This window comes from Balaenoptera ricei, chromosome 20, assembly GCF_028023285.1.
Source record: "Balaenoptera ricei isolate mBalRic1 chromosome 20, mBalRic1.hap2, whole genome shotgun sequence".
Lineage (NCBI taxonomy): Eukaryota > Metazoa > Chordata > Mammalia > Artiodactyla > Balaenopteridae > Balaenoptera > Balaenoptera ricei.
Genome location: NC_082658.1, coordinates 40,490,051 through 40,517,713, shown reverse-complemented (window position 1 = coordinate 40,517,713; position 27,663 = coordinate 40,490,051). Strand labels below are relative to the sequence as shown.

The following is a 27,663-nucleotide window of genomic DNA, read 5'->3' as shown; positions in this document are numbered from 1 at the left end:
GGTCATCTATTTATACTGACACGAGGTCTATGGAAAATGAGGGAGCCAGCATCGTGTTTCTGAAATATGCAATTTTACAATGGGAACGTGTTATAAAACGCCCTGCCACTGTTGTTTGCCTTGGGATTTAGGGTGAGAGACATGAAGGCTGACAACTCTCTTCCTGTTGTAGGTCAGAGCTTCAAGGAACTCTGTAATCTTCCCACCAGCTTTCCTCTCTCCTGGAACTCACGGGTAAAATTAGATGCTGGCTGGACTTCAGTAGCTGAGTTTGAAAGCTTTCAGAGGCCCAGTCAGACAACTGCAGCAGACTGCTTTCTCACAGGACCATTTTGAGAGACGCTTTGTACAGACTAACATAGTTTGGTAAACTGATGAGCGTCTGACAATTCTGCCATAAAACACCGTTAATAACAGTGTCCATAGGAGCAGAAAAAAAAATTATCTTCGTGTGGTTAATCTCCTTGGAAACAGGATAAGGCTTTATCTTCCTTTTATCAATATGCTGCATCTGCCTCTTGATATTGCTTTACTATATGTATACTGTTAAAGTTTTGTTTTGTTTTTTAAAAAAACCCTCTATTTGAGTTGGAATTCTTTGATTATACACATTCTAATTGACTCTAGGAGGCAAACGTGGTGAACAGGGTATGGGAAGAAATCAGAATGAGAGCTCCCAAACCAGCATCAAACACATTTATCTAATTTGACACAATTTGCCTGGAAGTCATAGAAAGAGACTGAGGTGTCCCCGTTCAGAATATAAAGAGCCAGAGACTAAAACCAGACTGAAAAGGGCCAACCCATTAGGGAAGTACCTCCCTGGGGAGCGGGTGGGCAGAGGAAAGAGGTTAGATGGCAGTTATTAAACCCGGAATCGAGAATATGTTCAGAGAGGCTGCTACACGGGAAAATCCTCCTTCCTGGGCTCAGCTGGGCAGGGGACGGCTCAGGAAAAGGAGTTCTGCTTATTCTCTGCTGCAGGATGCTACCCTCTGACCCTTTATAAGTCAGCCTTGCTTGATTACTCCTTTTAATTCAAGACTCAAAACAGCTTGTAAAGTTTTTTTTTTTTATCATTCCTTTCCAGATTGTATGGGCCACACTGTAGCATGGGCTTTTCTTTTGTCCACATCTGTTTTCCAACCTCATTACTCTTCTGTTATTACATTCATTAAAAAAGAGAGAGAGAGCTGTTTGTTTCTGTTTATTTCTTTTCTGCATGTTTTCCCCCCAGTTTCAAAAGCTAACATGGTAAATCATGTGATGTTTGGTGTGATCATCTCTGCAATTTCTAGTATATGAATTGATGGTGGCTTATACAGGAATTGGTTGAACCCTATTGTTTAAATTAGCTATACCCAAGCCAAGGCTCACAACTCACATAACACTATTTCAGTGTAGACTGCGACTGTCAGGGCTTCTCATTTCTATATTAGAATGTTACATCATATGCTCCAGGGCATATGGTAGTCACATGACTTTTTGGCTAATATGATTTATTTAATTTGAATATAATTATTTAAAGGCAAATGGAAGCAGGGAGGCATAGCTTTAGGATTTATGGTGGTTTTACTCAGTGAAGAGAGAGCTAAGAGAGATGAGACAAGGATGCCTATTAACACCGTTTCTATTCAGCATTGTATGGAAGTACTAGCCAATGCAATGAAGTAAGAACAAGCAATAAGAAATGTAAGATTTGGAAAGAAAGAGACATAGCTGACCTTATTTGCAGATGATAGGATTTGCTGCATAGAAAATCCAGGAGAATCAACAAACTATTAGAATTGTTGCTGGATACAGAAATTGATGGTGTTGCTACAGGCCAGCAATAACCAATTAAAGAAACAACCCTTTTTGCCAAAGCAGTGAAGCACAAAGAAGCTAGGAATAATCCTTAGAAAAGATATGCAGAATGTTTCCAGAAAATTTATAAAAGGAAATTGAAGGGATGAAAGAAGACCTAAATAAATGGGTATAACATGTTCATGGATAAGAAGACTCAGTATATAAAAGTCCATTATCCTCAAATTAATTGACAAATTAAATGAAATTTTCATCAAAGTCATAATAGATTTTAAATCAGTCAAAGGCCTGGCAGGAAACCTGTGGCACACACCAGAGTCTTTACTGAAGAGAGGCAATGAAGGGCTTATTTACAAAGGTCTGGACAACCAAGAAACCAACAGAGGAAGGTGAAGCATCCTAAGCTATCAAAGGCAAGAAGTCTTTAGCATCCCTGTGCCTGAAACAGCAAGAGGTGGAGCAGTTGTCAGACCCCAGAGAGTGCTGTAACTGTAGATCTAGGAGAAATCTACCAGGCCTTGGGTAGAGGAACAGCCACTGCTAATTGGGCCCCGTGGCAGGAAAGCCAGTGGGGGAAAATACCTTGATCTGTTTTCCTTCTTGCTCTTCATTCTTCTGTCATTGACTCTCAGTGGCTGAATCCAGGATGAAGGGACCCAGTTGATGCTGTCCATCTGGAGGACAGCCTCATGGGGATGGAGCAAGGTGAAGGGTAGAAAGGGGATCTGAAGGAGCAATCAGAACATCCAGCACAGATTTCTTTCCATAAAAATTTTCAAGGTGTTGTTGAACTTCACGCGAAGACCAAAGGGTTGAAATCATAAAAGAACAATTTTGGAGAACAACAGACTATTATGACTTTCATTAGAATCTCAATTAATTTCTGTCCTACCAGATATTAAAATGTATTATAAACTATAATAATTAAGGCAGAATGGTATCGTTACAGAGGCAAACAGTAGAACAGAATCCACATGTGTGTGGAAACTTGAAATATGATAGAGATACCACTACAAATCAGTGCTGTAAGATGCACTAGTCAGTCAGTTGTGCCAGGACAAATGGTTACCCATATAGGAAACATTTAGTACTTCATATTTGGATAGCAGAAATTAAAAAACTGACCAAAAGTGTTGGCAAGGATGTGGAAACTCATACACTGATGGTGGAAGTATGAATTGATGTAATCATTTTAGAAGGTAATGATTAGACTAGGCAATGTCTAGTAAAGTTGCATAGATTCTAGAGTCAAACTACTTCCTGTCTGTAAAGTAGAGATAATAACAGAATCCTCGTAAGGTTATTGTGAAAATTAAATGACTTAATATATATAAGCCACTTAGAACAATGTTTGGCACAAAATAAGCACTAAGTATCAGTTATTATCATTATTATTTCTAGGATCCTACAGTTCCATCCCTAGGTATGTAATCCAGAGAAAGTTCTGATTCATGTAAAAGAAGACTCCTACAATAATGTTCATTGCAGATGAGCAAAAGAATGGATCTTTTAAAAAATCATTATATGTTCATTATATAGAGTAAAAATGAATGAACTAAAGCTATATGTAGCAACATAGATAAATCTTAAAAACATGTTGGGGAAAAAAACACTGCAGAGGAATAAGAATAGTATGATACTGGGATAGAAGGAGAAATGGGACTGGGTTAAGGGACACAGAGATTTCAGCTATATCTGTAATATTTTATATCTTTTAAAACACTTTTAAAAATCTGAATCAAAAGGAGGGAGAGAGAGCTACATGGTGAGTTATGGTCAGGTTTTAAAAAATATAAAAGGGCTATTAGAAATACGATAGAAAGAAACCACCTTGTAGAGGGATCTAGTTTTTGGTGGCAGACAGCCCTGGGTTCCATTCCACTTTTTTTTTGTTAAATTAGCTGTGTAACTTCGTAGAGCACCTTAACATTTGTTATTTTACTGGGCTATTTTGAGGATTAAATGAGATACTGTATATAATATAGCATAGGACCTGATACATAATATTCAATAATTGTTCCATTCTTTTTCCTTTTGTACAAGGAAGAAAAATGTCCAATCAATATTTTCCTTGGAAAATATTCTAGACCAAATTTCTGCTTCCGTGGGCCTGGTTTCTACAATCTTTTCTTGGCTCAAATTCATGTTGACTTTAAGTAAGAATTGCCAAGTCATAACCAAACTTAGTGAAACAAGCTCATTTGATAAAGAAATGAACTTCAGAATCTCACTGCATAAAATCATCATTCTTTTTTTTTTTTTCCATCAAGTGGTATATTTCCCAGTGTTTGGGTGTGCGCTGCTGCCTTGAGCTTTATATAAAAAAGAGCAAATGACCATGGCCCTTCCCTTTATCCTAAAAAAACTTCGACTATATTTTTATAACATGCACTTGTGAACTTACACCTTCTCTTGCTAACTGAGCTGGAAAATAGTTATTCTTTCCCCCCATAACAGATAAGTGTCTTTTTCTTGTGAAAACCAGTATGGATACTAAACTGTTTCCCTTCCTCATCTCTAATGAATTGCTGTTTGATTATTGTTTTTATAAAGACATGAAATCCATTTGAAAGCCCATGTAGTCAACATCAGTTTCTACATGGGGGAAACTTGTCCTCACTTTCATTAAAATTTCTCTATTCTAGGCAGACCCCTTTTGATCATTAACAAGCAATTTGATGTTTTTCATATGAACACTTCTGTAACAACCAAGATAGTAAATTAGGGATTGTGCTTTGGAGTTGGACCTCATTTTTACTCTAGTATTTGGGGAGTTAGATATGACATTCAGTGCTAAAAATAGAAGCAGTGCAATAGGCAAAGGAGACGGATGGCTTTAAAAAGAAAGAGACAGAGAGACCTAAGCCTAAGTGGACAAAGAAAATGACCAGTGTGTGAATTTTGAAAGGAGATCTTCTCTGTTGCAGGCTTCTCACAAGGAGACTTGCTGTGAGCAATGCCATTTAAGGAAAGATTTAGGAAAGGAGAATTAGTTTCCAAAGGAAAGTGTGAGAAGCCCCTTGAGCTTGAATGATTTAACACTAAACTAAGACCTGGTATTTGAGAAGCTCTATCTAAGACTGGAGAGATAAAACAAGAGGCCTAGGAAAATTTTCCTGTCTGGTGTCCCCAGGGTTTACCAACATGACCTTGCATGTAGATGCTCATTTCTGAAACTGACATACTTGCTGCAACAAGTATGACTCCTAACCCTTTGCACCTTCTGTTGTTATGGAATCCATCCCTTGCTGTGTTAGAAATTTTCTGTAATCGAAGCCTATTTAGTCTATTTCCTCCCACTTTGTAAACACCCTTTTCCCCATAGTTGCAAATGTCTCCACCATTATTTGTTTCAGTTTGTAAATTGCAGAAAGTCTAGAATAAACAGTGTCCTCACACACGCATATCGTCCATTGCCTGAGATTAACTATCTCCCGCCAGGGATGCATTCAAATGGGGACATTCCATATTTTCTTTATAAAGCCAGAATTCCAAGAGTAAGGTTCTTTTCTTCTTGTCTCATCTCTACTAGGATAGGAAAGTTAGTTTTTAAATTTCCACGGTGGTTGGTAGCTTCAGAGATAATAAGTAGTGATGTCAAGGCTTTTATTTCTTTGGAAACTTAAACAAGAGATTGACCAGTCCCTCAAAAGTATTCAGGGGCCTGACCAACAGCTACAATGGTAGGAATTATCTTAGCCGTGGTTGGTAGGTGGGTGAGTGAGTGAGTGAATAAATGAATGAATGCCATGCTGCCAAAACGTATTATCCTTGGCAAGAAGCATGGGATGCCCACAGGCTTACAGTCTGATTCTGAGTTCAAAGAGGGAGGTGGCAAGGAGGTGAAACATGCAATTTTCCAGAGCATAGCCAGGAAGGGTTATGTAAGAGAGGACTGCTTGGCCTGAAACATGACCACGGGGTTAAAAGACTGCTCCCCTTTGCTTTGTTCTCCTCTGTGTCCACGGACCTGTCCTACATAGGTCTGTGTATGCTCAGAGCTCACTGAAAACCCAATACCCCCAGCCCCCCAAAAAACTAGGTCATGTATCTCTTGAATATTTAATATCATGTCCTACATTTTGTGCCTGGAGAGAAACCGTTACTCACTTGTAGATGTCCCTCAGGCCGCAGATCTTTTGTCACTCACTCAAGAGTCAGTCTCCCCAGTCATTTATGACCTTGGGCACTGTTTACACCTTTACTTGTTCCATCCCTGCCTGTTCTGCATTTATTTATTCATTCATTCATTCAGTACTTTTCCTAACTAAAGGTAATCTTGACTACTCAGACATGAAAATGAATAAGCCATGAACTCTATCTTCAAGGTATATCCTCATTCTAGATGGAAAGACAGAATTATATAGTAAATGATAGTATCTCCACCACCAACCCTCTCCCCCCACCACATTTTAAAGTTTTCTTTTGCTTTCCCTTTACCAGATTCAAATTATTTTTTTGTGCGTGGTTAAAAAATATATATATATATATAACATAAAATTTGCCATTTTAACCGTTAAAGTTTTTTCCCCTTTTTTCTTCGTTTTATTGAGATATCATTGACGTACAGCACTGTATAAGTGTAAGATATACAGCATAATGATTTGATTTACGTACCTCATGAAATTATTACCACAAGTTTAGTAAATATCCATCATCTCATATGGATACAAAATAATAGAAAAACAAAAAAATCTTTTTTCCTTGTGATGAAAACTCAGAATTTACTCTCTTAACTTTCACATATAACATACAGCAGTGTTCATTATACTAATCATGTTATACGTTACATCCCCAGTACTTACTTATCTTATAACTGGAAGTTTGTACCTTTTGACCACCTTCATCCAATTCCCCCCCCCAATTTAACTGTTTTTAAGTGTATAGTACAGTAGTATTGACTTTATGCATATTGTTGTACAACAGATCTCTGGAAATTTTCATCTTGCAAAACTGTAACTCTTTACCCATTGAACAACTCCCCATTTTCCCCTTATCCCCGGCCCCTGGTAACCACATTCTACTTTCTGTTTCCGAGTTTGACTACTTTACCTACCTCATGTAAGTAAAATCACGCAGTATTTATCCTTTAAAAATTGTAATTTTTTTTTAATAGACAATTTTTTAGAGCCGTTTTAGGTTCACAGAAAAATTGAATGGACAGTACAGAGAGCTCCCATATACCCCAGTCCCGACAAACGTTCAACATCCCACACAGAGTGGTACTGTTTATAATAACATAAATAGGTTTTGATCATAGAAGCAGAACCACTGGTATAGAATAAGGGTCTCATTGTAGGGACCAGACCTTGTATGTCTATACAGTAGCAATGAGCAAATCGAAAATGAAACTAAGAAAACAATCCCACTTATAATAGCACCGAAAAGATTAAAATATTTAGGAATAAATTTAACAAAGGAAGTATAAACTTTATACTCTGAAAACTACAAAGTGTTGAAAGAAATTACAGAAGGCCTAAGTAAATGGAAAGACATCTTATGTTACTGATTGGAAGACAATGTTGTTAAGATGACAGTATTCCCCAAATTGATCTATGTATTCGACTAAGTCCCTTTAAAAATCCCAACTGATTTTGCAGAAATCAACAAGCTGGTCCTAAAATTCATATATAAATTCAAAGGATGCAGAATAGTCAAAACAATTTTGAAAAAGAAGAACAAAGTTATAGGCATCAACTTCCCAATTTCAGAATTTACTGCTAAGTTACAGTAATCAAAGCAGTGTAGTACTGGCATAAAGATAGACCCATAGATCAATGGAATAGAATTGAGAGCCTAGAAATAAACCCTCATTTATGGTCAACTGATTTTCAACAAGGGTGCCAAGACAATTCTTTGGGAAAAGAATAGTCTTTTCAACAGATGGTGATGGGACTGTTACAGGTTCACATTCAAAAGAATGAAGTTGTACCCCTACCTTATGTCATATACAAAACTTAACTCAAAATGGATCAAAGACTTAAATACAAGAGCTGAAGCCGTAAAACTCTTAGAAGACACTGGTGTAAATCTTTGTGACCTTGGATTAGGCAATGGTTTCTTAGATATGATACCAAAAGCAGAAACATAGTAAAAAATAGATAAGCTGGACCTCATCAGAATTAAAAACTTTTGTGCTTTGAAGGACAATATCACAAAGTGAAAAGACAACCCACAGAATACGAGAAAATTTGTGCAAATCATATATCCAAAAAGGAACTTTTCTTTATACAATGTAAATAACTATTACAACTCGACAATAAAATGACAGATAACCCAATATAACAATGGGCAAAGGATCTGAATAGACAGGTCTCCAAAGAGGATATACAAATGGCCAATAATCATGTGAAAAGATGCTCAACATTATTAACCATCAGGGAAACACAACTCAAAACCACAATGAGGACTTCCCTGGTGGCACAGTGGTTAAGAATCCACCTGCCAATGCAGGGGACCCAGGTTCGATCCCTGGTCTGGGAAGAGCCCACATGCCTTGGAGCAACTAAGCCCCTGAGCCACAACTACTGAGCCTGCATGCCACAATTACCAAGCCCACATGCCACAACTACTGAAGCCTGTGCGCCTAGAGCCCGTGCTCCACAAGAAGAGAAGCCACCGCAATGAGAAGCCCGTGCACCACAACGAAGAGTAGCCCCCGCTCGCTGCTTGTAGAGAAAGTCCACACGCAGCAGCAAAGACCCAACACAGTCATAAATAAATAAATAAATAATTTTTAAAAAACCCACAATGAGATACCACTCTGCAGCCACTAGCATGGCTGTAATCAAAAAGATAATAAGTGTTGATGAGGATGTAGAGAAATTGGAACTGCCCTTGGGAATGTAAAATGGTGCAGCTTCTTTGGCAAACTATCTGGCAGTTCCTCAGATTTTTAAGCATAGAGTTGCCATATGATCCAGCAATATCACACCTAGGTAAAAGAGAATGAAATGAAAGAGAATGAAACCAACAGAAATGGAAATTTGTACACAAATGTTCATGGCAACATTAATCTCAAGTAGTAATTAATAATCATTAATAGCCAAGAAGTAGAAACAACTGTCTATCAACTGATTAATGGATATACCCAAAGTACTTGAAAGCAGGAACTCAAACAGATGCTTGTACACTATATTCACAATAGCTAAAAGAGGAAACAACCCAAGTGTCATGAACAGATTAATGGATAAACATAATGTAGTATGTCCATACAATGGGTTATTATTCAGCCATAAAAAGGAATGAAGTTCTTATCTATGCTACAACATAAATGAACCTTGAAAACATTTGTGACTGAAAGAAGCCAGTCACAAAGGACCACCGATTGTATGGTTCCATTTATATGAGATGTCCAGAATAGGCCAATCTAGAGAGACAGAAAGTAGATTCCTTGTCGCCTGGGGCTAGGGGATGGGGAGTTTGGGAGGTGATGGCTAAGAGGTACAGGGTTTGTTTTTGAAGTAATTAAACTGTTCTAAAATAGATGGTTACATGTTCTATGAATATACTATCAGCTGTTGAATTGTACCCTTTAAATGGATAGAATGTATGGTAGGTGAATTATATCTCAGTAAAGCTGTGTTATTTTTAAAATGTGTGCAGCCTAGGACTGACACTCTTAACAGAACAGAAGCTCTTGCTTATTTCTTCTCTTTTTCTCAATGATTCCCTTTGTGGGCAGGTGTGTGAGCAGATGGGGAATTCCATTCTGTTCCTTATCATTTGGTTTCTTCTTGAATGGCAGCTTCTGGCTAGCCTGTCATGGCTAACGATTCACTAGGCATTGTTTGTATGTTGCAGACTTCTCCCTGAGGCCTTGCAGAGGATATTTTTAGCAAAAATTTGTGTCTAATGTTGATGTTGCCCAATGTCTCTTCACTTGTCCCCATCACTGCCATTGGGATAAGCACATGTTACATCCAGTCTTAATCCCTTGGAGGACACAGACTTGTTCAGTCTATCCTGGTATAGACCACAAACTATGTTTAAAATAGTGGGCCAAGCCATTGGGCTTCCATGGTGAGGTGGCCCTGATTCCTCTGCTTGAGTAAAAACAGCCGGCCAGGTAACCACAAGCCACATTGGACTTGGCTTCTTCAGACCGGCTGGATGTCTGAGACGGTGTGAGTTTTGCTAAACCACCTATGGCTCCCTCCTTCTCCCTCTCCCAGTCTCTATGTTAACTCTTTGTTTAGCTTAGCTCCAGAGCTCTGAGTACTTTTTTTTTAGTTAAATGCTCACCCCTGGGATAATTCTCTCCCCACTGTCAGCAGAACTCAAGAAATCCTCCGTTTCACTGAAGAGTAGAGTTGTAAGGGATCTCAGAATTCTTATAGTCCAACCTCCTTACTTTACCCTGGAGCACCGTGGATGCCCAGAGAAAGGCAATTATAGTTTGTTAAAGTCCAGGAGGCTATGGGATGCCTCAGGATCCGGGGAGTTGTATAGGCAAAACAATTACTTCATAGCTTTTAATTGCCACAGCTTCAGCATGGAGGGGTCGTCACTGATTTCTTTTCAGAAGGGAATGTGAAGTAGTTGACCAGGTAGAAAGAACATCTAATTTGGATCAGGGGATCTAGGTTTGAGTCACAGGTCTGCCACTTAGATTTTGCATCTTGGGTGAGTGACTTAATTTTTTTGAGCTTCAGTATACAGATCTGTATACCAGGAGGGCACTAAAATGGATAAAATGGATAACTAATAAGAACCTGCCGCATAAAAAAAAAAAATGTTCCTTCCTTGGAATGTGTTTGTAAAGATTTGGTGAAATGATGGGTATAAAAGCTTCTTGTAACTTGAAAGGAAAAGTATATTCACATGAAAAGACTGGTACCATTTGGGGGTGGGGGGCAGGTGTAGGGGGTGTGTGGGTGTGTGAGTCTCTGCCCAGTTAAGACGAGGCCCCTCCAAGTACGTTCTTATGACAGAGTAGTGTTTACATGGGCAGTACCAGTGCCGAGGGCTCTGCCAGATATTCTCACACATGCCTGCTCATTTGGGCAGCAAAGATGGAGCTACATGTGTATCTCTGGACTTTTAACAGGTCAAAGCCTTTTTCCAGCAAGTCTCAACTCATTGGCCTACTTTATTCACGTGGTACCTCAGCTTTTTTTTTTGAAAATAAATTTATTTATTCATTTATTTATTTTGTTTTTGGCTGCGTTGGGTCTTCATTGCTGCACACAGGCTTTCTGTAGTTGCGGCAAGTGGGGGCTACTCTTCATTGTGGTGCGCGGGCTTCTCATCATGGTGGCTTCTCTTGTTGCGGAGCACGGGCTCTAGGCGCGCAGGTTTCAGTAGTTGTGGCCAACAGGCTCAGTAGTTGTGGCTCGTGGGCTCTAGAGCGCAGGCTCAGTAGTTGTGGCACACGGGCTTAGTTGCTCCGCGGCATGTGGGATCTTCCCGGACCAGGGCTCGGACCCGTGTCCCCTGCATTGGCAGGCAGATTCTTAAACACTACGCCACCAGGGAAGCCCAATCGCAGCTTTTTGAACAGTATTACGTACCATGTGATATTAGGCACTAAATGGTGTGTAGTGAAAATTCTCCCACCCCTATCTTCTAGTGTTTCCCCAGAGGTAATCACTGTTACCAGTTTCCTGTGTGTCATTCCAAGGATGTTCTGTACACATACAAACATCCTTTTTTCTTTACATCAAAAGGATACCCTAGTATGCACACTTTTTTGTACATTAGTTTTATATGTTAATATATCTCAGATATTTTTCCTTTTTCTTTTTAGTATTTATGGAATTTCCTTATTATTTTTAGACTACATAGTTTTCCATTGTAATGATGTACCATAATTTACCTAGAACCGCTATTGTTGGACATATAGATGGTTTTCAGTCTTTTTTCATTATAAACTAAAGCTAAAGTAAATATCCTTTTACATCTTTGAGCATTTGTATAATTGTAACTACACAGTTAGTTCCTAGAAATAAAATTCCCAAATTAAAGGGTATGTGCATTTGGGTTGTTTTGTTTGTTTTTCTTCTTTTTTAAATATCTATTGAAATATAGTTGATTTACAATATTGTGTTAGTTTCAGTGTTGTGAGCATTTGTAATTTTATTTCCTAATGCCTAATTTTCCATCATAGTTGCTATACTAACTTATACTCCCACTAACAATATATGAGAGTGCTTGCTTCTCTATACCTTTTCAAAACAGCATGTTATTAAATTTTTTGAGTTTTGCTAATCAGATAGATTCAGTGTGATATTTCATTGTAATTTTAATTTGAACTTCTCTTAGACTGGCATTGAGTATCTTTTCACATATTTACATTCTATATTTTGTGCATTCTCTGTTCATGTTCTTTGCTCATTTTTCTTTGGTTATTGGGATTGGTCTTACTCATATTGATTTGGTGAAGCTTTCTACATATTAAGCAAATTAGCATTTTGTGGGTGTATTGTAAATATTTTTCTTATTTTGTCAATATCTTTTTTTTTAATTTTATTTATTTATTTATTTATGGCTGTGTTGGGTCTTCATTTCTGTGCGAGGGCTTTCTCTAGTTGCGGCAAGTGGGGGCCACTCTTCATCGCGGTGCACGGGCCTCTCACTGTCACGGCCTCTCTTGTTGCGGAGCACAGGCTCCAGACGCGCAGGCTCAGCAATTGTGGCTCATGGGCCTAGTCGCTCCGCGGCATGTGGTATCTTCCCAGACCAGGGCTTGAACCCGTGTTCCCTGCATTGGCAGGCAGATTCTCAACCACTGCACCACCAGGGAAGCCCTGTCAATATCTTTTAACATTTTTTTTTTTTATAAATAGTATACATTTTTTTAAAAATTATTTATTTATTTATTTATTTATTTATTTATTTATGGCTGTGTTGGGTCTTCGTTTCTGTGCGAGGGCTTTCTCTAGTTGTGGCAAGCGGGGGCCACTCTTCATCACGGTGCACGGGCCTCTCACTGTCGCGGCCTCTCTTGTTGCGGAGCACAGGCTCCAGATACGCAGGCTCAGTAATTGTGGCTCACGGGCCTAGTTGCTCCGCAGCATGTGGGATCTTCCCAGACCAGGGCTCGAACCCATGTCCCCTGCATTGGCAGGCAGATTCTCAACAGGAAGCCCTGTCAATATCTTTTAACATGTTTTTGATACTTTTTGCCATACAATATTTTAGTTTTTATGTGTTTGAATTTATCAGTAATTTTTAACAGTTTTGAGAGTTTACATTATACTTAGAATAACTTTCTCCCCTTCTCTATTGATTACAAAATTCTCTTATGTTTTCATGATAAATCTTCACATTCTTCTCTCTGTCACTCCCTTTCTGCAAGAAGGTTGCACACATAATAGATGCTCAGGAACATTTTTCCTAAACAACTGTTTCCATTTAGGCTGTTGTGTCTAGTGGAAGAAACACTGAATTTGGATTCAGAATACCTCATTGACTCACTGTAACATATACATACCAGTTATCTACTGTGTACCTGCCTCTCAGATTTTTGTAAATATCTAATAAGATCAAATGAAATCATATGTGAGAAAGTACTTTTTAAACTGTAAAGGAATCATTTGGGTTAATTTCAGTGAACACGTCCATACATGCTTTTGCTATTTTTCTCCCTAATTGGTCTCAGGTTTGAAATAAAATTTGTCTCTAGGAAAAAGCAAACCTCATAAATCTGAAATTTCCTTTAGTGCTTCTTTGGGAATATCTTACCAATGTGAAGTCTTTACTGAGCCTCCTGGTTGGGAGCTGACAAAGGAGGGGAGGACTGAGCCCTTGGTGAGAGGTTCTCCCCAAGTGTCCAGACTGGTAACTTCTAAGAGTTGGATGATTAGAAAAAGTGGGTGGGGCATTTGGTTAATATGCAAGGACAGAGAACGCAGGTCACTGGGATTGTGCTCAAAGAGTTCAAAGGCAAAGTCTTTGGGGAACTAAAGTTGGTTTACTCTTAGATGTGACTTCCTGTGTCAGCAAGGGAAAATTCCCTTGCTTGACCTATGAAGGCTCCAAGGACATGTTAAATGCCTAAGTTATAGAAAGTTGTGTTTAGATTGGTCCCTGTTAATAAAATAGAAGAGTTGGGTTGAATGAAAAAGAAGGAAGCCTGTGAACACAGAGGGCTGTGGACCAAACTCTTCCCAAAGTTGGTATACTTCAGTTTGAGAAGAATTAAACACTATTATTTTTGGTTCTATCCTGGTTTAATGAATTGGACAAATTATGTTATCCCTTTATCTGCCTAAAGTGTGAATTTTTTTTTTTAATTATTTATTTATTTATTTATTTTTGGCTGTGTTGGGTCTTCGTTTCTGCGCAAGGGCTTTCTCCAGTTGCGGCAAGCGGGGGCCACTCTTCATTGCGGTGCGCGGGCCTCTCACTATCACGGCCTGTCTTGTTGCGGAGCACAGGCTCCAGACGCGCAGGCTCAGTAGTTGTGGCTCACGGGCCTAGTTGCTCCACAGCATGTGGGATCTTCCCAGACCAGGGCTTGAACCCGCGTCCCCTGCACCGGCAGGCAGACTCTCAACCACTGCGCCACCAGGGAAGCCCCAAAGTGTGAATTTTTAAAACATTTTTATTGAGGTAAATTTTATGTACGTACATTTGACTTTGAGTTTTCCCTCTTTAAAATTTAAAATAAAGCAACTCAAGACATCTTATATCTACAAAATACTATAATGTTGTGATGTTATAACACTAGAAGTTGTGATGGCTATTTCACTTTGCTCTTTTATGTGGTGGAAATAGTTGGGCTGCTGGGATGTTCAGTGATGCTGCCCAGTCCCTTTAGAGATTTTACCGTTTTATTTTATTTTTTTTTTAGGACTAATGGGACCATTAGTGTTGGAAAAGTACCCATGAATCTAATTAGTCTTGGTCTCTTACAGTTGATCCACCAGATCTTTATTAAGCACCCACTTCATGCCAGGTACTTTATATTTATTTCATTCCTTCTCTGTCCCTATTTGGAAAGAGGCAGAGGTGGCAAAGGGATGGCCAGGTGAATTTAGAGGGGATTTGTACCAAAATGAGGTTAAAAGAAGTAAGTTGACTTTCAGCGGTTAGAACTTGAGAACTGTCGTTCAAGTTGGAACTTGAACTCCCTCACCTGGGCAGCTTTAATCATACCTTTGGTATTATGATCTGTTGACCCCTGCTGCCTCTGGGCTCCTTGGAAGCAGCAGTGCAGTCTGCAGCTGCATTTCTTTTCTCGCTGCATTTCTTTTTTGCTTTCTCCAGCTGAGCTTCGGAGGACGCCGTTTAGACTTCAACTCTACTGGCTTTTCAACCTGCCTGGGCATTGATTTGTTCCCTTAAGGCCGTGCTGATGGCTGTAAACACAGAGAGAAGGGACCCTCAGATGAGCTGCCAGGGCCTCTGCTGGGAGAGTCCCCATGCCCCGCTCACCAAAAAGTGAGGGGGATTTGCCCACATAGGACAGGGCATAGCACAGTGACCACAGAGAGGCCTGCTCAGAAAGAGCAGTAGAAGCTTCCCCAGCACCTATTTGTAGAATGGATGGGTGACTGATGTTCCCAAGCAGTTGTCACCAAGGCCCTCTCCTGGCCATCTGGTCTGTAGGCTTCTGGAAGCCCTGTTGTCCTAATTTCCTCTCTTCAGTCTCTACTCAGACGAAGCTGCTCTCTCCTGACCTACTGCCTGACTCTGACCTCGGGGCCTCTTCTGCCCCCTGGTGACTCAAACCAACTACCCTGAATCTGCCTCCACCGCAATAGACCAGGGACCACAAGAACCAGAGGAAAGAAAAAAAGTATCAGCTGAGAGTTGAATTGGGGTCCTTTGCTTTCCCATCCTCCTGGGTTGTGGTTTATCTTGCTAAAATGCAGAAACGAAGGGACACAATTATGCTACTTGGTGCTTGGCCGAGTAGGTGCTAAAACGTGTATGTTAAAGAGAGAACCCAGTGCTATTGTCCGGCCCAGAGGAGCCCCCAGGTCTGAATACTTGTCTTTGTTTTCTGCTGATTTCCAGCAGGTGTCAATTATACTTTCTTGGCCCTAAAGTACGGAGCTCCACGTGTTTGGTTCGGTTTACCCATACGCTGTAGAGGAGACTGGGGGATTGACTCAGTGAAAATGTTTACGTCTCTAATTAAGCAAAATTAAGGTCTGGACTCAAAACTGTCTTGGGCAGTGCTAGGCATAATTGAGATGCGTGGGCTTTGTGTAAATAATGTCCCTCTAATTGGCTTTGATTAAGTGCAAATTAGGATCACACTTCACTCCAGTGTGATTTACATTCCTAAGCCCTTTTACTCACTGAAGTAGTGTGGGTGGCCAATAAAGCAGGCTGTTTATTCAGGGTGCCAGAGTGCTCGGAGCTGGGGATCTGCAGTTTTCCAAAGGTAAAGAGCCTGCGGCCGAGACTCCCCCCACCCCCATGCCGAGTTCTGCCATCTTCTTCCCCGTTTCTGGGCCCTGCTTTGGACGAAATCAGCTTAGTCCTCCGAATTCTAGAGCTCCACCACTTACTTTTTGATTTTCAAGACTTGGGAAGCTTGTCTAAAAAATAAAAAGGCAAGTGACTCTTGGAGTTTGCCTTGTGGAATCTTAGACCTAAAACCAGCGCCAGGCTGTGGCTGTCAGAATATTGTGACATCTTGGCTACTCGTTGACCAGAAATGTTTCGTGAAAGGAAACACCTGGTGGGAAGTTGTCTCCAAAGAGTTCCCAGTGTGTGGGTGTGAGTCAGAAGACTGCTTACAAAGCAGCTTAACTCTACACACATCTTCCTCCTGGATCGCTTTGCAATATTTGAAGGGAAGGTCTTTGCCATTGGCCCTTGGTGAGCCTGGATGGGGAGCGTGACAAATTCCTTCTTGCTCATAAATCCTCTGAATCTGCATTTGAAAGTCATCACATGAGATGGAGCAACCGTGGCTGGGTTTGTCTTGATGTCGGCGCCTAACTCCTGGGCTGGCGAAGTGTCTGGCGAGTACAGAAAAGGCCTCTGGCTGGTGCCAGCCTGGTGCATGGGCCACCAGAGGACTGTCATGTGGTGTATATGACCCTGTAGGCCATCAACAGTTCAACCTAGAAGGGGTTTCTCCAGATTTTCTCACATTAGCATGCTGCTACTTGGTGTGGGACCAGAAACTAATATGACAAGATAGGGACTTTCACACTAACCTCTGACAGTGGGCTAGCATCCAAGGGGTGGTGTTAAGAGGCGTGACGTGTTCAACGCTCACTTCCCGGCCTGATGAAAGTCACAGAGGGACTCCTTGAGCATGTCACCTTCAGAGAAGTTTGGACTGCAAAGACATGTGGTATCTAAGCTCTGCCCTGGGCCCACTTGAGTGAGAAGGCAGACTATTTAGACAGGCTACACTCTGGCCAGAGCGAAGAAAGACAGAAGGGTTTCTAGGCCCTTTAAACTACATTCATTCATTTATTCATTCGGTAAACATTTGTGGGCCACCTACTGAGCCAGACCCTGGAGATGTGACTAGGAATAAGCTATGGACTCTACCCCAGGAGAACTCTAGTTGGGGAGCAGAGCCGCACAGAGCTAAATTACAACCAAATGTGGTGTGTGCCATGGCAGAAGTAAGGAAGCATATGGTGACGGCTGTCACGGGGGAAATTGTCGGCCATACTGCATTGGTTCAGAGCAACTTGGGCCACGTGCTGTCCCACAGAAATGCATTTCTTATCCTTTTCACTTGAGTGGGACCAGCACATGAACTTCTGAAGGAAAAAAACCAGTAATAACAACAACTACAATAATTAAGAACATGTTTTCAGTGTGCACCATATGCCAGGTACCATTTCAGGGCTTTTAGTTCATGCTCTCAGTTGAATCTTCACAGCGTTGGATAGATACAGTTATTATTCCTATTTTAAGAGGAGTAAACTGAAGCTTGAGATGATGCCAAAGATAGGAACCAGGACTTGAACTCGGGTGTGATGTCTCTACAGCCCGTGACGCCTGTTCCTCTTCATCAAGGTGTAATGGGCTGTGAGTCGGGAACTCTGGGCTCCGGTCCTGACTCTCCCCCTCTGGCTGCCAGCTCTTGAGCGAGTTGCTTCCTGTCTCTGCCTCAGTTCCCTCTCTAGCCTCACCATCAAGGGAGATGCTCAACCAGCTTCTTGAATCACGGAAAACACGTGGGCTGTGGCTAGGGAAAGAGGAAGGTCATTTGCTGCTTGCTGTCGCTGCTGTCAGTTGTGAATTTTGTGGCCTTGACTTGCCATCTGCCAGCCCTCAAGTAAGTGATATTGATCTCTGTTAGTCTTCTTGACCTGGGTACTTGATTCCAGAAAGCCTCTTAAAGTAGGACTCTGTCTCTTTTCCTTTGTCAGGAGTGGCCCAGGCGGCAGCGTCCCAAGGTTAGGGAGTGCAAGGGCTTTGTCCCAGGGCCATCTCTGCTGCAGACTGTCCTGGCTTTAGATCAGCATGTGCTTTCTACCACAGATCCCTGTCAGGCCTTGTTGGCAAATGCAGTGCTCTGATCTTTTTAAAAGATGCAGTTCAGTCCAAGACCTTGACTTCTCCTGCACTTCTGGTGGGTTAGGATGATTGCTTCTTTGTCTGAGTGACAGAGACAAGGAACCAAGCCTGAGGCAGCCACAGAATATGGCCTCCCAAAGGGCCAAGGAGTCTCCCTCCTTCCCACCCCTTAGTCCACTTGTTGGAAAAACTTGTTTCAGACTCTTCATGTTGTCTCCTTCTAATCGTATTCTAGAACTTTGACCTTGCGTTATGTTTCCAAGTACTAAGCATTACATAGGAGAGGATGCAGCCGCCGTGACTCTGTGGGCTCACTCAGAGTGGTGGGATTGGGGTGTGGATGTGACCCAGTAAATTCTCATTCACCCATGAAAAGGGGCTCCTGACCTTTTCCAAACATCTTCAGATGAACCAAATTTGGTTTTTAGCTTCTTTTCCTGCTCTTGGCTTATAATGTCTCAGTATCAGACATGGATGTTTACCTCCGTGTGCATTACTGCAATATGAAACCCCTCCATCCTCTGAAAGCAAATAAACTGGCTTTAATACATGCGCTGGCAACTGGCAGCTAAAGGGTTAAAAGTTTTAGCAGGCCGACTGGCCAGCAGGAGTTAGTGGTGTGGAGTAAGAGGGACGCCAGGCTGTCTCTAAACTTTTTGGCCCTCCCCAAGTACAGAGATGAAGGAAGAGCCTCTATAAATCACTGGAGATTAGAGACCCTGTTTTTGCCGACTCTCTGGGGTTGCACTGCTTAATGTCAAAGCCTCACGTATTACTTTAACAGCACACTCCTTTTCTTTATTAAATCCACTTTGAAATAAAAAAAAAAAAAAAATGATGATCTTTCCAGTAAGGGGGAGAAGGCTAAAAGGATTTAGAAAGTATCTGCTATGTTACATTGCAGAGACTAATAACTGTTTAGGGAGTAAGTAACATTTTTGCACCATCTTAAGCCATAAAAATGAAAAGATGTATAAAGGTCTGCTCCTTAAAATCAATTTGTTTGAGCATTTATTTTGCCCCGTGTCCTTGCCTTCAGGTTCTTTCAAAGTGTGAGCACAGAACCTGGGAACTGGAGACGTGTGTGCTCATGACCCAAAGGTCTGGGAATGCGCTCTTCATGGGATTGTTCAGAACATAGGGTATTAGTTGTGTGTGTGTGTGCGTGTGCGTGTGCGTGTGTGTGTGTGTGTGTGTGTGTGTGTGAAGGGAGCATGGGAGGGAGTGTGGTGGTGGAAACAGTTCTACTTTTATACTTAAAAGAAAAAATGCAAACTTTGACTACGTTCCATTGGAGGCCGAGACTAAGCTTATCTCCTTCATCTGACTTTAATGAAGACATATTTTAAGCAGCTGCACCCAAGTCAAATGTCATATTTTGGCTCAAAACTTCCACCTTCTGAGTGGGAGGTTTCTCAAAACTAAAAAATTGGTAGTAATTATAAACTAATTGGGGAGCTCTAGGCAAAAGTCTGATTGTCACAAAACTTATGATAAAAACTAATTTATATATGTGAAATAAGAGGCCATGAACCAATAGTCATTAAAGTTGGTGATGAGTATGTAGGGTTCATTATACCATTTTCTCTGCTTATATATTAAAAAATTTTTCATAATAGAAAACAAATAAATCAGTTTAAATAAAATGCTTAGCACTCAATGTAAAGAGTAAAAAAATGCTAACCAGTATGGGCTAAAGCATTAAATCACCAATTACAGCATTTTTATTTATACTTTTAGAGAGATCTTAAGATAAAGAAAAGCTGCACAGAGAATTTGGGCGCCTCTAATTTGTTTACTACCCATTAGGGCTCGAAGATTCTTTCTCTTATATTCATTTATAGTCAAATGGCCATTACTTAAATAGAATTATTTCAAGAAGGAGGGATTTCCTCACCTAAAAGCTCAGCCAAAAGCCTTCAGAATCTTGGGAACAAATGTGATCAAGGGACTTTTTCGGTTTGCCTATTTTAACCAAGCACCCACAAGCCAAGTCAATTTTGTTTTCGGGGTTTCACTTGTTTATTCAGCAAACATTTCCTGAACAACTGCTACATCCCAGGCAGTGATAAAAAGCTGAATAACCTGGGTTCCCACTCTTGAGAAGCTTACGATCTTAAATGGGAATGTGAAAACACAGATCAAATGTAAAGTAGGCATGAAACCTGGAAAACCAAGGCCACTTTTAAATGTCGCTGTACTTGATGTGGGAAAGGGAGTCGTGCTTGCTTTCTGAGGCTCCCAGGTCACGGCTGGGAAGACTGTGAGGTTTGAGATGAGCAGAGAACCCTCTTTGAGCTGATTCCTAGATTGGGACGGTGTTGTTTCCATCTGCATTTTGAAGTCTGGAAGGAGTTCACACCTTTAAAATACGGTTCATATTGGCCAGGAGAAAACAACAACAACAAAACAAAAACAAAACAACAGTTTGTTGTCTGACAAGTCACAGCTTTGGATTCTGACAAACAGCTTGGAGATATCACCTCCCCAGGCTCCTGACACAATGAATTGCGGCTCTTCGCTTACGGCAGTTTGTGCTTCGCGTATGCCTTCATATATTTAGGATGGTTGCCCAGTTTTAAAGTAGCAGCTCAGAAAATAGCTGGAAATGGATGTGAGTTCAGGCTCGGTGGAGTTGGGGTTGGTGGTGCTTGTGTGAGCCATGCGAGTGCCAGTGCCGCCACAGGTCCGCGCTGGAGCAATTTACACAGGGCTCCACTGTGGCCAGAGAAGAAAAGGCACGTAGGGCGAGGAGGAAGAGGGAGGGAGGAGTGCAGCTAGTGATCCGGGAACAGTTGCTCAGACCAGCATTTAGTGTTTTATTAGGAGAGAACAACTCTATAAAAGGAACAAGAGGTCCAATGATTACAGAGTGGGGCGACAGGAGGCAGCTGCCAGCATGACTTTGAAAACCCTTTCAGATCCTAAAAGAGTTGCCACATATAATGTGCTGCAGCTGCTGGGATCATTTAGGAGAAATGCAGAACTTGGCACCCACTGACCCCTCCGGGAGAAAGGATTCGAGGATCACCCAATGTTTTCTTTAGATGAGTTCCAATCCCACCTACCCCCACTTGCCTTCTTTGCCACTGAACCTTCTCAACAGCAGTTCTTGTATTTCCCTTTTTTTATTTTTCAGGTAGGTTTGCAGAGAATTAAAAGAAAAAGACAGTTCCCTAGTTTGAAAAGAGATGGGTGCGGGGGTGGAGCTGGTCCTGCATGCTTGGGGACTGGGTAGGTGAGGCCAGGGTGGGAGAAGACAGAGGGTCTCTTAGTCACGCACCCAGTATTTGTCCTTGATGAATGAGTTACCATAGCCTTGCAAACTATCACTTACATGATGTCATGCAAGTAACAAAGTATGTGGATTTCATTTCTAAAAATCAGCCTCAGGATGTCTGTTTTTCATCAGTACATACAGAATATTTGCAAAGTTGAACCGTTGGTGATTAAAAATCTCCAATTAAATCATATAAACTTTAGCAATAACCTATGAGTGTATACACCAGGAAAAAAATCATTTATGGGGAGTTATTTTTGACAAATGCATTTTTTGATATATGTATAAGATTTTTTTTATATATAAGATTTTTGATAAAGGTTTCTCAAAGTGTAAATGCCAATTACGGCTAAAATTTGGCAACCAGAGAGTTTCTTTGAACTCGTGTTTGTGGGCAAGTTCAGGAATCACTAGTATGTTAGCAAAAAATATTACTGATGCAATTTTGAAAGAGATGTGACCCTCACCTCATTGGGGACCCAATGGAGAGAAAATTAGGGGATGTGGAGGTAGTCAAAGTTTTAAAATGAGAAGGGATATTAGAAATCCTTTAAGCTGAAAATCTCACCTACGGTTTGAGAAAATCCCCCTGCCCCTCCAATCTGGTAACTTTTCTTTCTTACCTTCCTCACCCCAATTTAAAAATCATTCCCTCTCTTCCTCTGAGATATGCATGTCTCTCAGATATGTTGAGATGGAGAAAAACAGATTAAGAACCACTAATTGAAGCTTCCTGACTTCTTTTTTTTTTACTGAAGTATAGTTGATTTACAATGTTGTGTTAGTTTCTGGTGTACAGCAACGTGATTCAGTTATATACCTATATATATTCTTTTTCAGATTCTTTTCCGTTATAGGTTATTACAAGATATTGAATATAGTTCCCTGTGCTATACAGTAGGACCTTGTTGTTTATCTGTTTTATATAAAGTAGTGTGTATCTGTTAACCTTAAGTTTGTTTTCTATGTCTGTGACTGACTCATATTTTGTTTTAATTTTATTTATTTATTTATTTTTGGCTGCGTTGGGTCTTCGTTGTGGTGCGCAGGCTTCTCACTGCAGTGGCTTCTCTTGTTGTGGAGCACGGGCTCTAGGCGCGCAGGCTGCAATAGCTGTAGCACGCGGGCTCAGTGGTTGCGGCACGCGGGCTTAGTTGCTCTGCGGCATGTGGGATCTTCCCGGACCAGGGCTCAAACCTGTGTCCCCTGCATTGGCAGGCGGATTCTTAACCACTGCGCCACCAGGGAAGTCCCAGACTGACTCATTTTTAAGATCAGAAGACTAGGACTCAGAAAACTCCTGTAGAAAAAAACAGAACAAGGTCTTCATATTCTGTCATAACTCAAATCGGGCATTTCTAAGACATCGTCACAACCCTCATGCAGTTACCAGGTAAGCGGGGATCCACAGTGGTCAAGTAGGAAAGAGAAAAGACCATGTTGCTGGTGAGATGCTATGAGGAACTACATATGGTCATAAGCTCAAATTCCGTTATGTGCAGCAGGATTCAAGAGAGCTACTGGAAGTAGCAACCCATTTTGCTAGAAAGTACATTGTGTTTGCGGTCCACAGAGTTGAGTGATAGATTACAGCATTTCATTCTTATATCTTCCAGTCACCAACATAAGTGGTTATTGAAAAAGAAAATAAATGTATAGAAGAGATGCCCAGCTACTATAGTTAAACTCATAAAAGAGTTACTCATTACGTTTGCAAAGAGACTGGAATGGAATAGCCTATGTTTTTATTCCGGGCCCCCAGCTGGATAGTAGCGCTGTCATGTCCCCACGCTCACTGGTCCTTTGCTTCTGTATTTGAGGGGCACAGAACTTCTCACCAGCCCAGGAAGAATCACCCATCCTGAGTATCTTTAAGTATCTGATTAAGCCATACAAGGAGCAAGCAGAGTTATGCTACCCACAGCATGGTATTTGGAATTCCTTTTGTTATTAAAAAATTCCACACTGGTAGTATGAGTTCAGGAAGCCTGAGGAGGGATAAGAAATAGAGAGCTTTTGTCTAGGGCTGTTTTAATGTACTCCTTCAGGTACTGGTGGGCAGAAATGCCTGAGTCTGAGAAATCCTCTTCCAGAATTTTATTTTATTTTATTTTATTTTATTTTATTTTATTTTATTTTATATTTATTTTTGGCCGCATTGGGTCTTCGTTGCTGCGCGCGGTCTTTCTTTAGTTGCGGCGAGCGGGGGCTACTCTTCGTTGAGGTGCGCGGGCCTCTTATTGTGGTGGCTTCTCTTGTTGCGGAGCACAGGTTCTAGGTGAGCGGGCTTCAGTAGTTGTGGCGCACGGGCTTCAGTAGTTGTGGCTCGCGGGCTCTAGAGCGCAGGCTCAGTAGTTGTGGCGCACGGGCTTAGTTGCTCCGCAGCACATAGGATCTTCCCGGACCAGGGCTCACACCCGTGTCCCCTGCGTTGACAGGCGGATTCTTAACCACTGTGCCACCAGGGAAGCCCCTCCAGAGTTTTAGAATGGAGACTGAAGGATACCCAGAGATGCAAAGAAATAGAGAAATCCAAAGTGATGAAATAAATGTATAGAAGAGATTTCAGGCCTGGCCTAGGCTCAGCGGCAGAAATGCCTGATCCCGTTGGGTACTCTTCTGCTTCATCTCTCCTGTCCCTATATTTGTCAGATTTTTCAAGACAGTGTTGCTACTTAAACACAATCGGGCAGCTCCATTCCTTTCTGCCAGGCCCATCCAGTCGCAGTCACTGGGGTCTAGCCTGCATTTGATACAGCTGGGCTTGGGGATAAGATCAGTCTTTCACAAACAGTTTCCCTTGAGACTTCTGGTTCATTTCTTACCCTTGAGGTCTTTGCCCCTAAGACAGTTCTCTCTGCTTCTGTGGTGCTATGAGTAGGGGCAGGTCAGTTAAGCATTTAGCCCCCTCACTAATTTAGAAAGCCAAGACCGCCTCCACCCACATGACCAAAGCCTTTGATGACATCACTACTCAAGACCGTGGCTGACAGGAAGGTCTTGGTGTCACTTTATGGAGGAGACAAGCTGAGAAGCCCAGCTTCTAAATAGCCCCTGCTGGGTGATGAAGTCTTGATCGGGGAATGTGCTCCCCCTGAGACTTATCTCTAAACCTTCGGAGGGCACGCTCCCTAATAAGCTGCCTGAGATGGGCAGTGCAGACAAGGAACTCCCTTTAAATGAGTCACAACATCTGGAATGGTCGTGCCGGATTACCAGGCAGCCTAGCCAGCAACCCCTTTCTCCTTTCCTAAAACTGAATTCTCAAGTGAAGTGGTTTACGAGGAGCAGGTGATGGCGGCAAGGAGGTGTTGGTGATGGAGACTTCTCCCAGAGAGCAGTCTGGCTCCCGGGGGGGACGAAGGGCTAGAGAACCTCTATCTCTGAGACGCACTGTGCCCAGCATTATCCCCGAGGCACATTATCCCCAAGGGCAGACTGAGAGCATCTTTTAGAAGAGTAGCTGCCTCTCTGTCTCTGAGGCCATGGGGGAGCTGCTTTTCTGTGGGTTTGCTTCCTCCAGGAGCCAAGGCAGTGGCTTCCAGGTGAAGGTTCCTTTGTCCAGTTCTTTTCCGTGCTTATGGTAAAGCCTGTTTCTGCTGCCACTCAGGTCAAGACTAGTCTGACTGAGATGTCTGCTGTTGCATTGGAAATTTCCAAAGATCATTACAGTTTTAAACATAACAGTTGCTCAGACAGCTCCTGCACTGGCCCAAGGGGGTCATGAAAAGTTTGCCTTTCTGCTTTGAACATGAGTTTTGTTTTGCTGATGTTATTTAGTAAAATATTCCCAAAAATATTTCCTAGGGAAACAGAATCTAGATGTGTATCATCACCGTATCTGCCTCCACCACTCCCTCATCCCCCCAATCAGATTATATAGCCTCGACCCAGAGGTCGTTTGGATACTCCAAGTTCTTTGTGGTTACCTTGAGTTAGACTTAATGACAGTTTAATAGGACAATTGCTGGCAAAATCAGTGAAGGCAAATAACGTGATCACTGTGATTCGATGGTTCCTAATGCTTCCAAGGCAGGCAGTTATGTTATTGTTCCAAGCTCCAGGTCTTCTGAGGAGAGACTGTGCCTTAGGATTCCATCTCACTTTTGAAAAGGCAGTTCTGAGAAAGGTACCTGAAACAGGATGCTTCTGCCCCAGCCATGATAATGACATCACATTTAGCCAAAGATCTTATTCCCCAGCCTACATTCCTTCCTTTCCCTTTGCAGTTATTACTGTGCTTCTATAGGAGAGAGGTGTGTCTACTAGAACATCTTCCTACCATTTGTTCAGTTTATTCATTTATTCAACAAATTTATTAAGCACCAACCAGGTGCCAGGGGAAGCTTCCTGGAGGAATGATTGCTTGAACCAAGTCTTGAAGAACAAGTTGGAATTAGCCGTGCAGCAGTGAAGAGGGACAAAGTCCATTGACAAGAGAGGCCAGAGCACAAGCTTCATTTAGTTCAGGAAGGCCAGGCTGTAGGGCATAAATGAGAGATGAGGTGGGAGAAATAGAAGGCTGAACCTGAGGAGTTTAGGTGTGTCACGGTAGAGAGGCTGGAGGCTTTGGGGAGCTCCCGTGGAATTTTAAGCAAGGCAGTATGATCAGATATGTGTTTCCAAAAAACCACTTTGACTACAGTGTGGAAAGTGGATTCAAGTGGGGTGAGGCTGGATCCAGGAAGACCATCAGGTATAACTGTATTAATCTAAATGATAAGAGAGGAATGCCTGAAGTAAGGGTAGTGGTAGTGGGAGTAGAGAGGAGATGCAAAACATGAGAGACAGTTCGAGGGCTTTATGAGAGTTAATGCCATATTGCGCCCAGGATGTAATAAAGAGGGAAGTGTCCAGGGTGATACTCAAGGTCTGGTTGGGCAACTGAGTAGAAAGCAGTACCATTCATAGAGATTGAGGGTGGGGAGGGAGGAGAGGAGATACGTCTACTTCGTAACACTGAGTTTAAGGAACTTAAGAAACAGCCAAGAGAAATAGGGGCAAGTCATACTCCTTGACTTTTTCTTGGCTCAGACCGTCTCACTGCCCTTGGTGATTGGCTTGTGGGGGAGGGGGAGAGGGGGGGGCAAGTAGAAACTCTCAGCATCCAAGAGAAGTTAGCATAAACCCTCCTGTTGAGATTATTTCCAAAATTTGACCAGATGTTTAAGCAAATTAACAAACAAATGATTAAAGCGGCGGTCGGCAGAGACCTAGACCCCTGTAGGGATAGGCAAGGGAGCAAGGCTACAGAGGAAGCCAAGCCCAGGTGTTCTTGCTAGAAAGATCGGTGTGATGGGGGTCCCCAGGGGTTGGTGGACAGGGAGAAAACAAGGCGACCTGATGGAGAGGGTGAAATAGGCGGTCTAGAAAAAGGTCAGATGTTTGTGTTCATTCTGAGAAACTTCTGCCCAATGGCTAGGCTTTCAAAAATGTTTTATTCTATCCATTGTTGGTAATACATTCCACTTTTCTCAATAGTCAAGTGTTTCAGCCCTCAAAAAGACTGTTTCTACATAATCCAGAGAGAATAGTCTCAGAGAAGGACCGTTGGTTCACGTTTTGCCATTGCCTGTGCGCTGGACCAGCAGCTGGAGACTGACTCGGGTCCCCGTCTCCAGCTTCATCAGCGGCCCACTGTAGAGCATCGAGCCCATCACTCACCCTCTCTGGACCTTAGCCTTTGCCTCCAGAAAGTTAAGTATCGTATCCCAGCTTGTTTCTAGGGTCCCTTCCAGCATTAGCATTCTATATCTGTGTCCATTTCTGATTTGGAAAGGCCACACGTCTTGCTTAGAATGGCACATTCTTCTCACTCACCAAAGACACAGGCTTGGACATCAGCAAAATACTTCAGTAAATGGTACTTCCCAGCACATTCTGTGCCTGGTGTGTAGCAAGGCTGGAAAATTGCCACAGAGACACTCACTGTAGTCCTTAACCCAGCAGGGGTGATTTAGAATGTCACGTTTAAAAATCCACTATCCATGCGTCCCTCTCCCTAAAAAAGTCAGCTTCCTAGCTGGCCTCATCTAGAGGCTGCATTCCTTATTGATCTTCAAATAAAAGCAAACTAAAATGAAAAGGAAGTTGAGCTGTAATATGTGGACGCTCTCCCAAATGTCCTGATC

The 27,663-nt window shown here is 41.9% G+C and overlaps 1 protein-coding gene and 1 long non-coding RNA gene across 10 annotated transcripts in view; one reads left to right on the top strand and one right to left on the bottom strand.

Moving 5' to 3' along the window:
• The window catches only part of BCAS3 (BCAS3 microtubule associated cell migration factor), a 575,869-nt gene that overhangs the window by 464,376 nt on the left and 83,830 nt on the right, over positions 1-27,663 (top strand). The window contains exon 24 of one of the 9 annotated variants that reach the window (XM_059908369.1): positions 173-351. The exons of the other annotated variants lie outside the window; for them this stretch is intronic. Coding sequence (XP_059764352.1) covers positions 173-336 — 164 coding nt within the window. The 3' untranslated portion in view covers positions 337-351. Of the gene's footprint in view, positions 1-172; positions 352-27,663 lie in introns of those variants that run through there. 9 annotated transcript variants of the gene reach the window in all.
• LOC132355795 (uncharacterized) overlaps positions 22,518-27,663 on the bottom strand; it is a 30,712-nt gene continuing 25,566 nt past the window's right edge. Inside the window, exon 2 of the long non-coding RNA XR_009499700.1 lies at positions 22,518-22,832. This is a non-coding gene — a long non-coding RNA (uncharacterized LOC132355795). The remainder of the gene's footprint in view (positions 22,833-27,663) is intronic.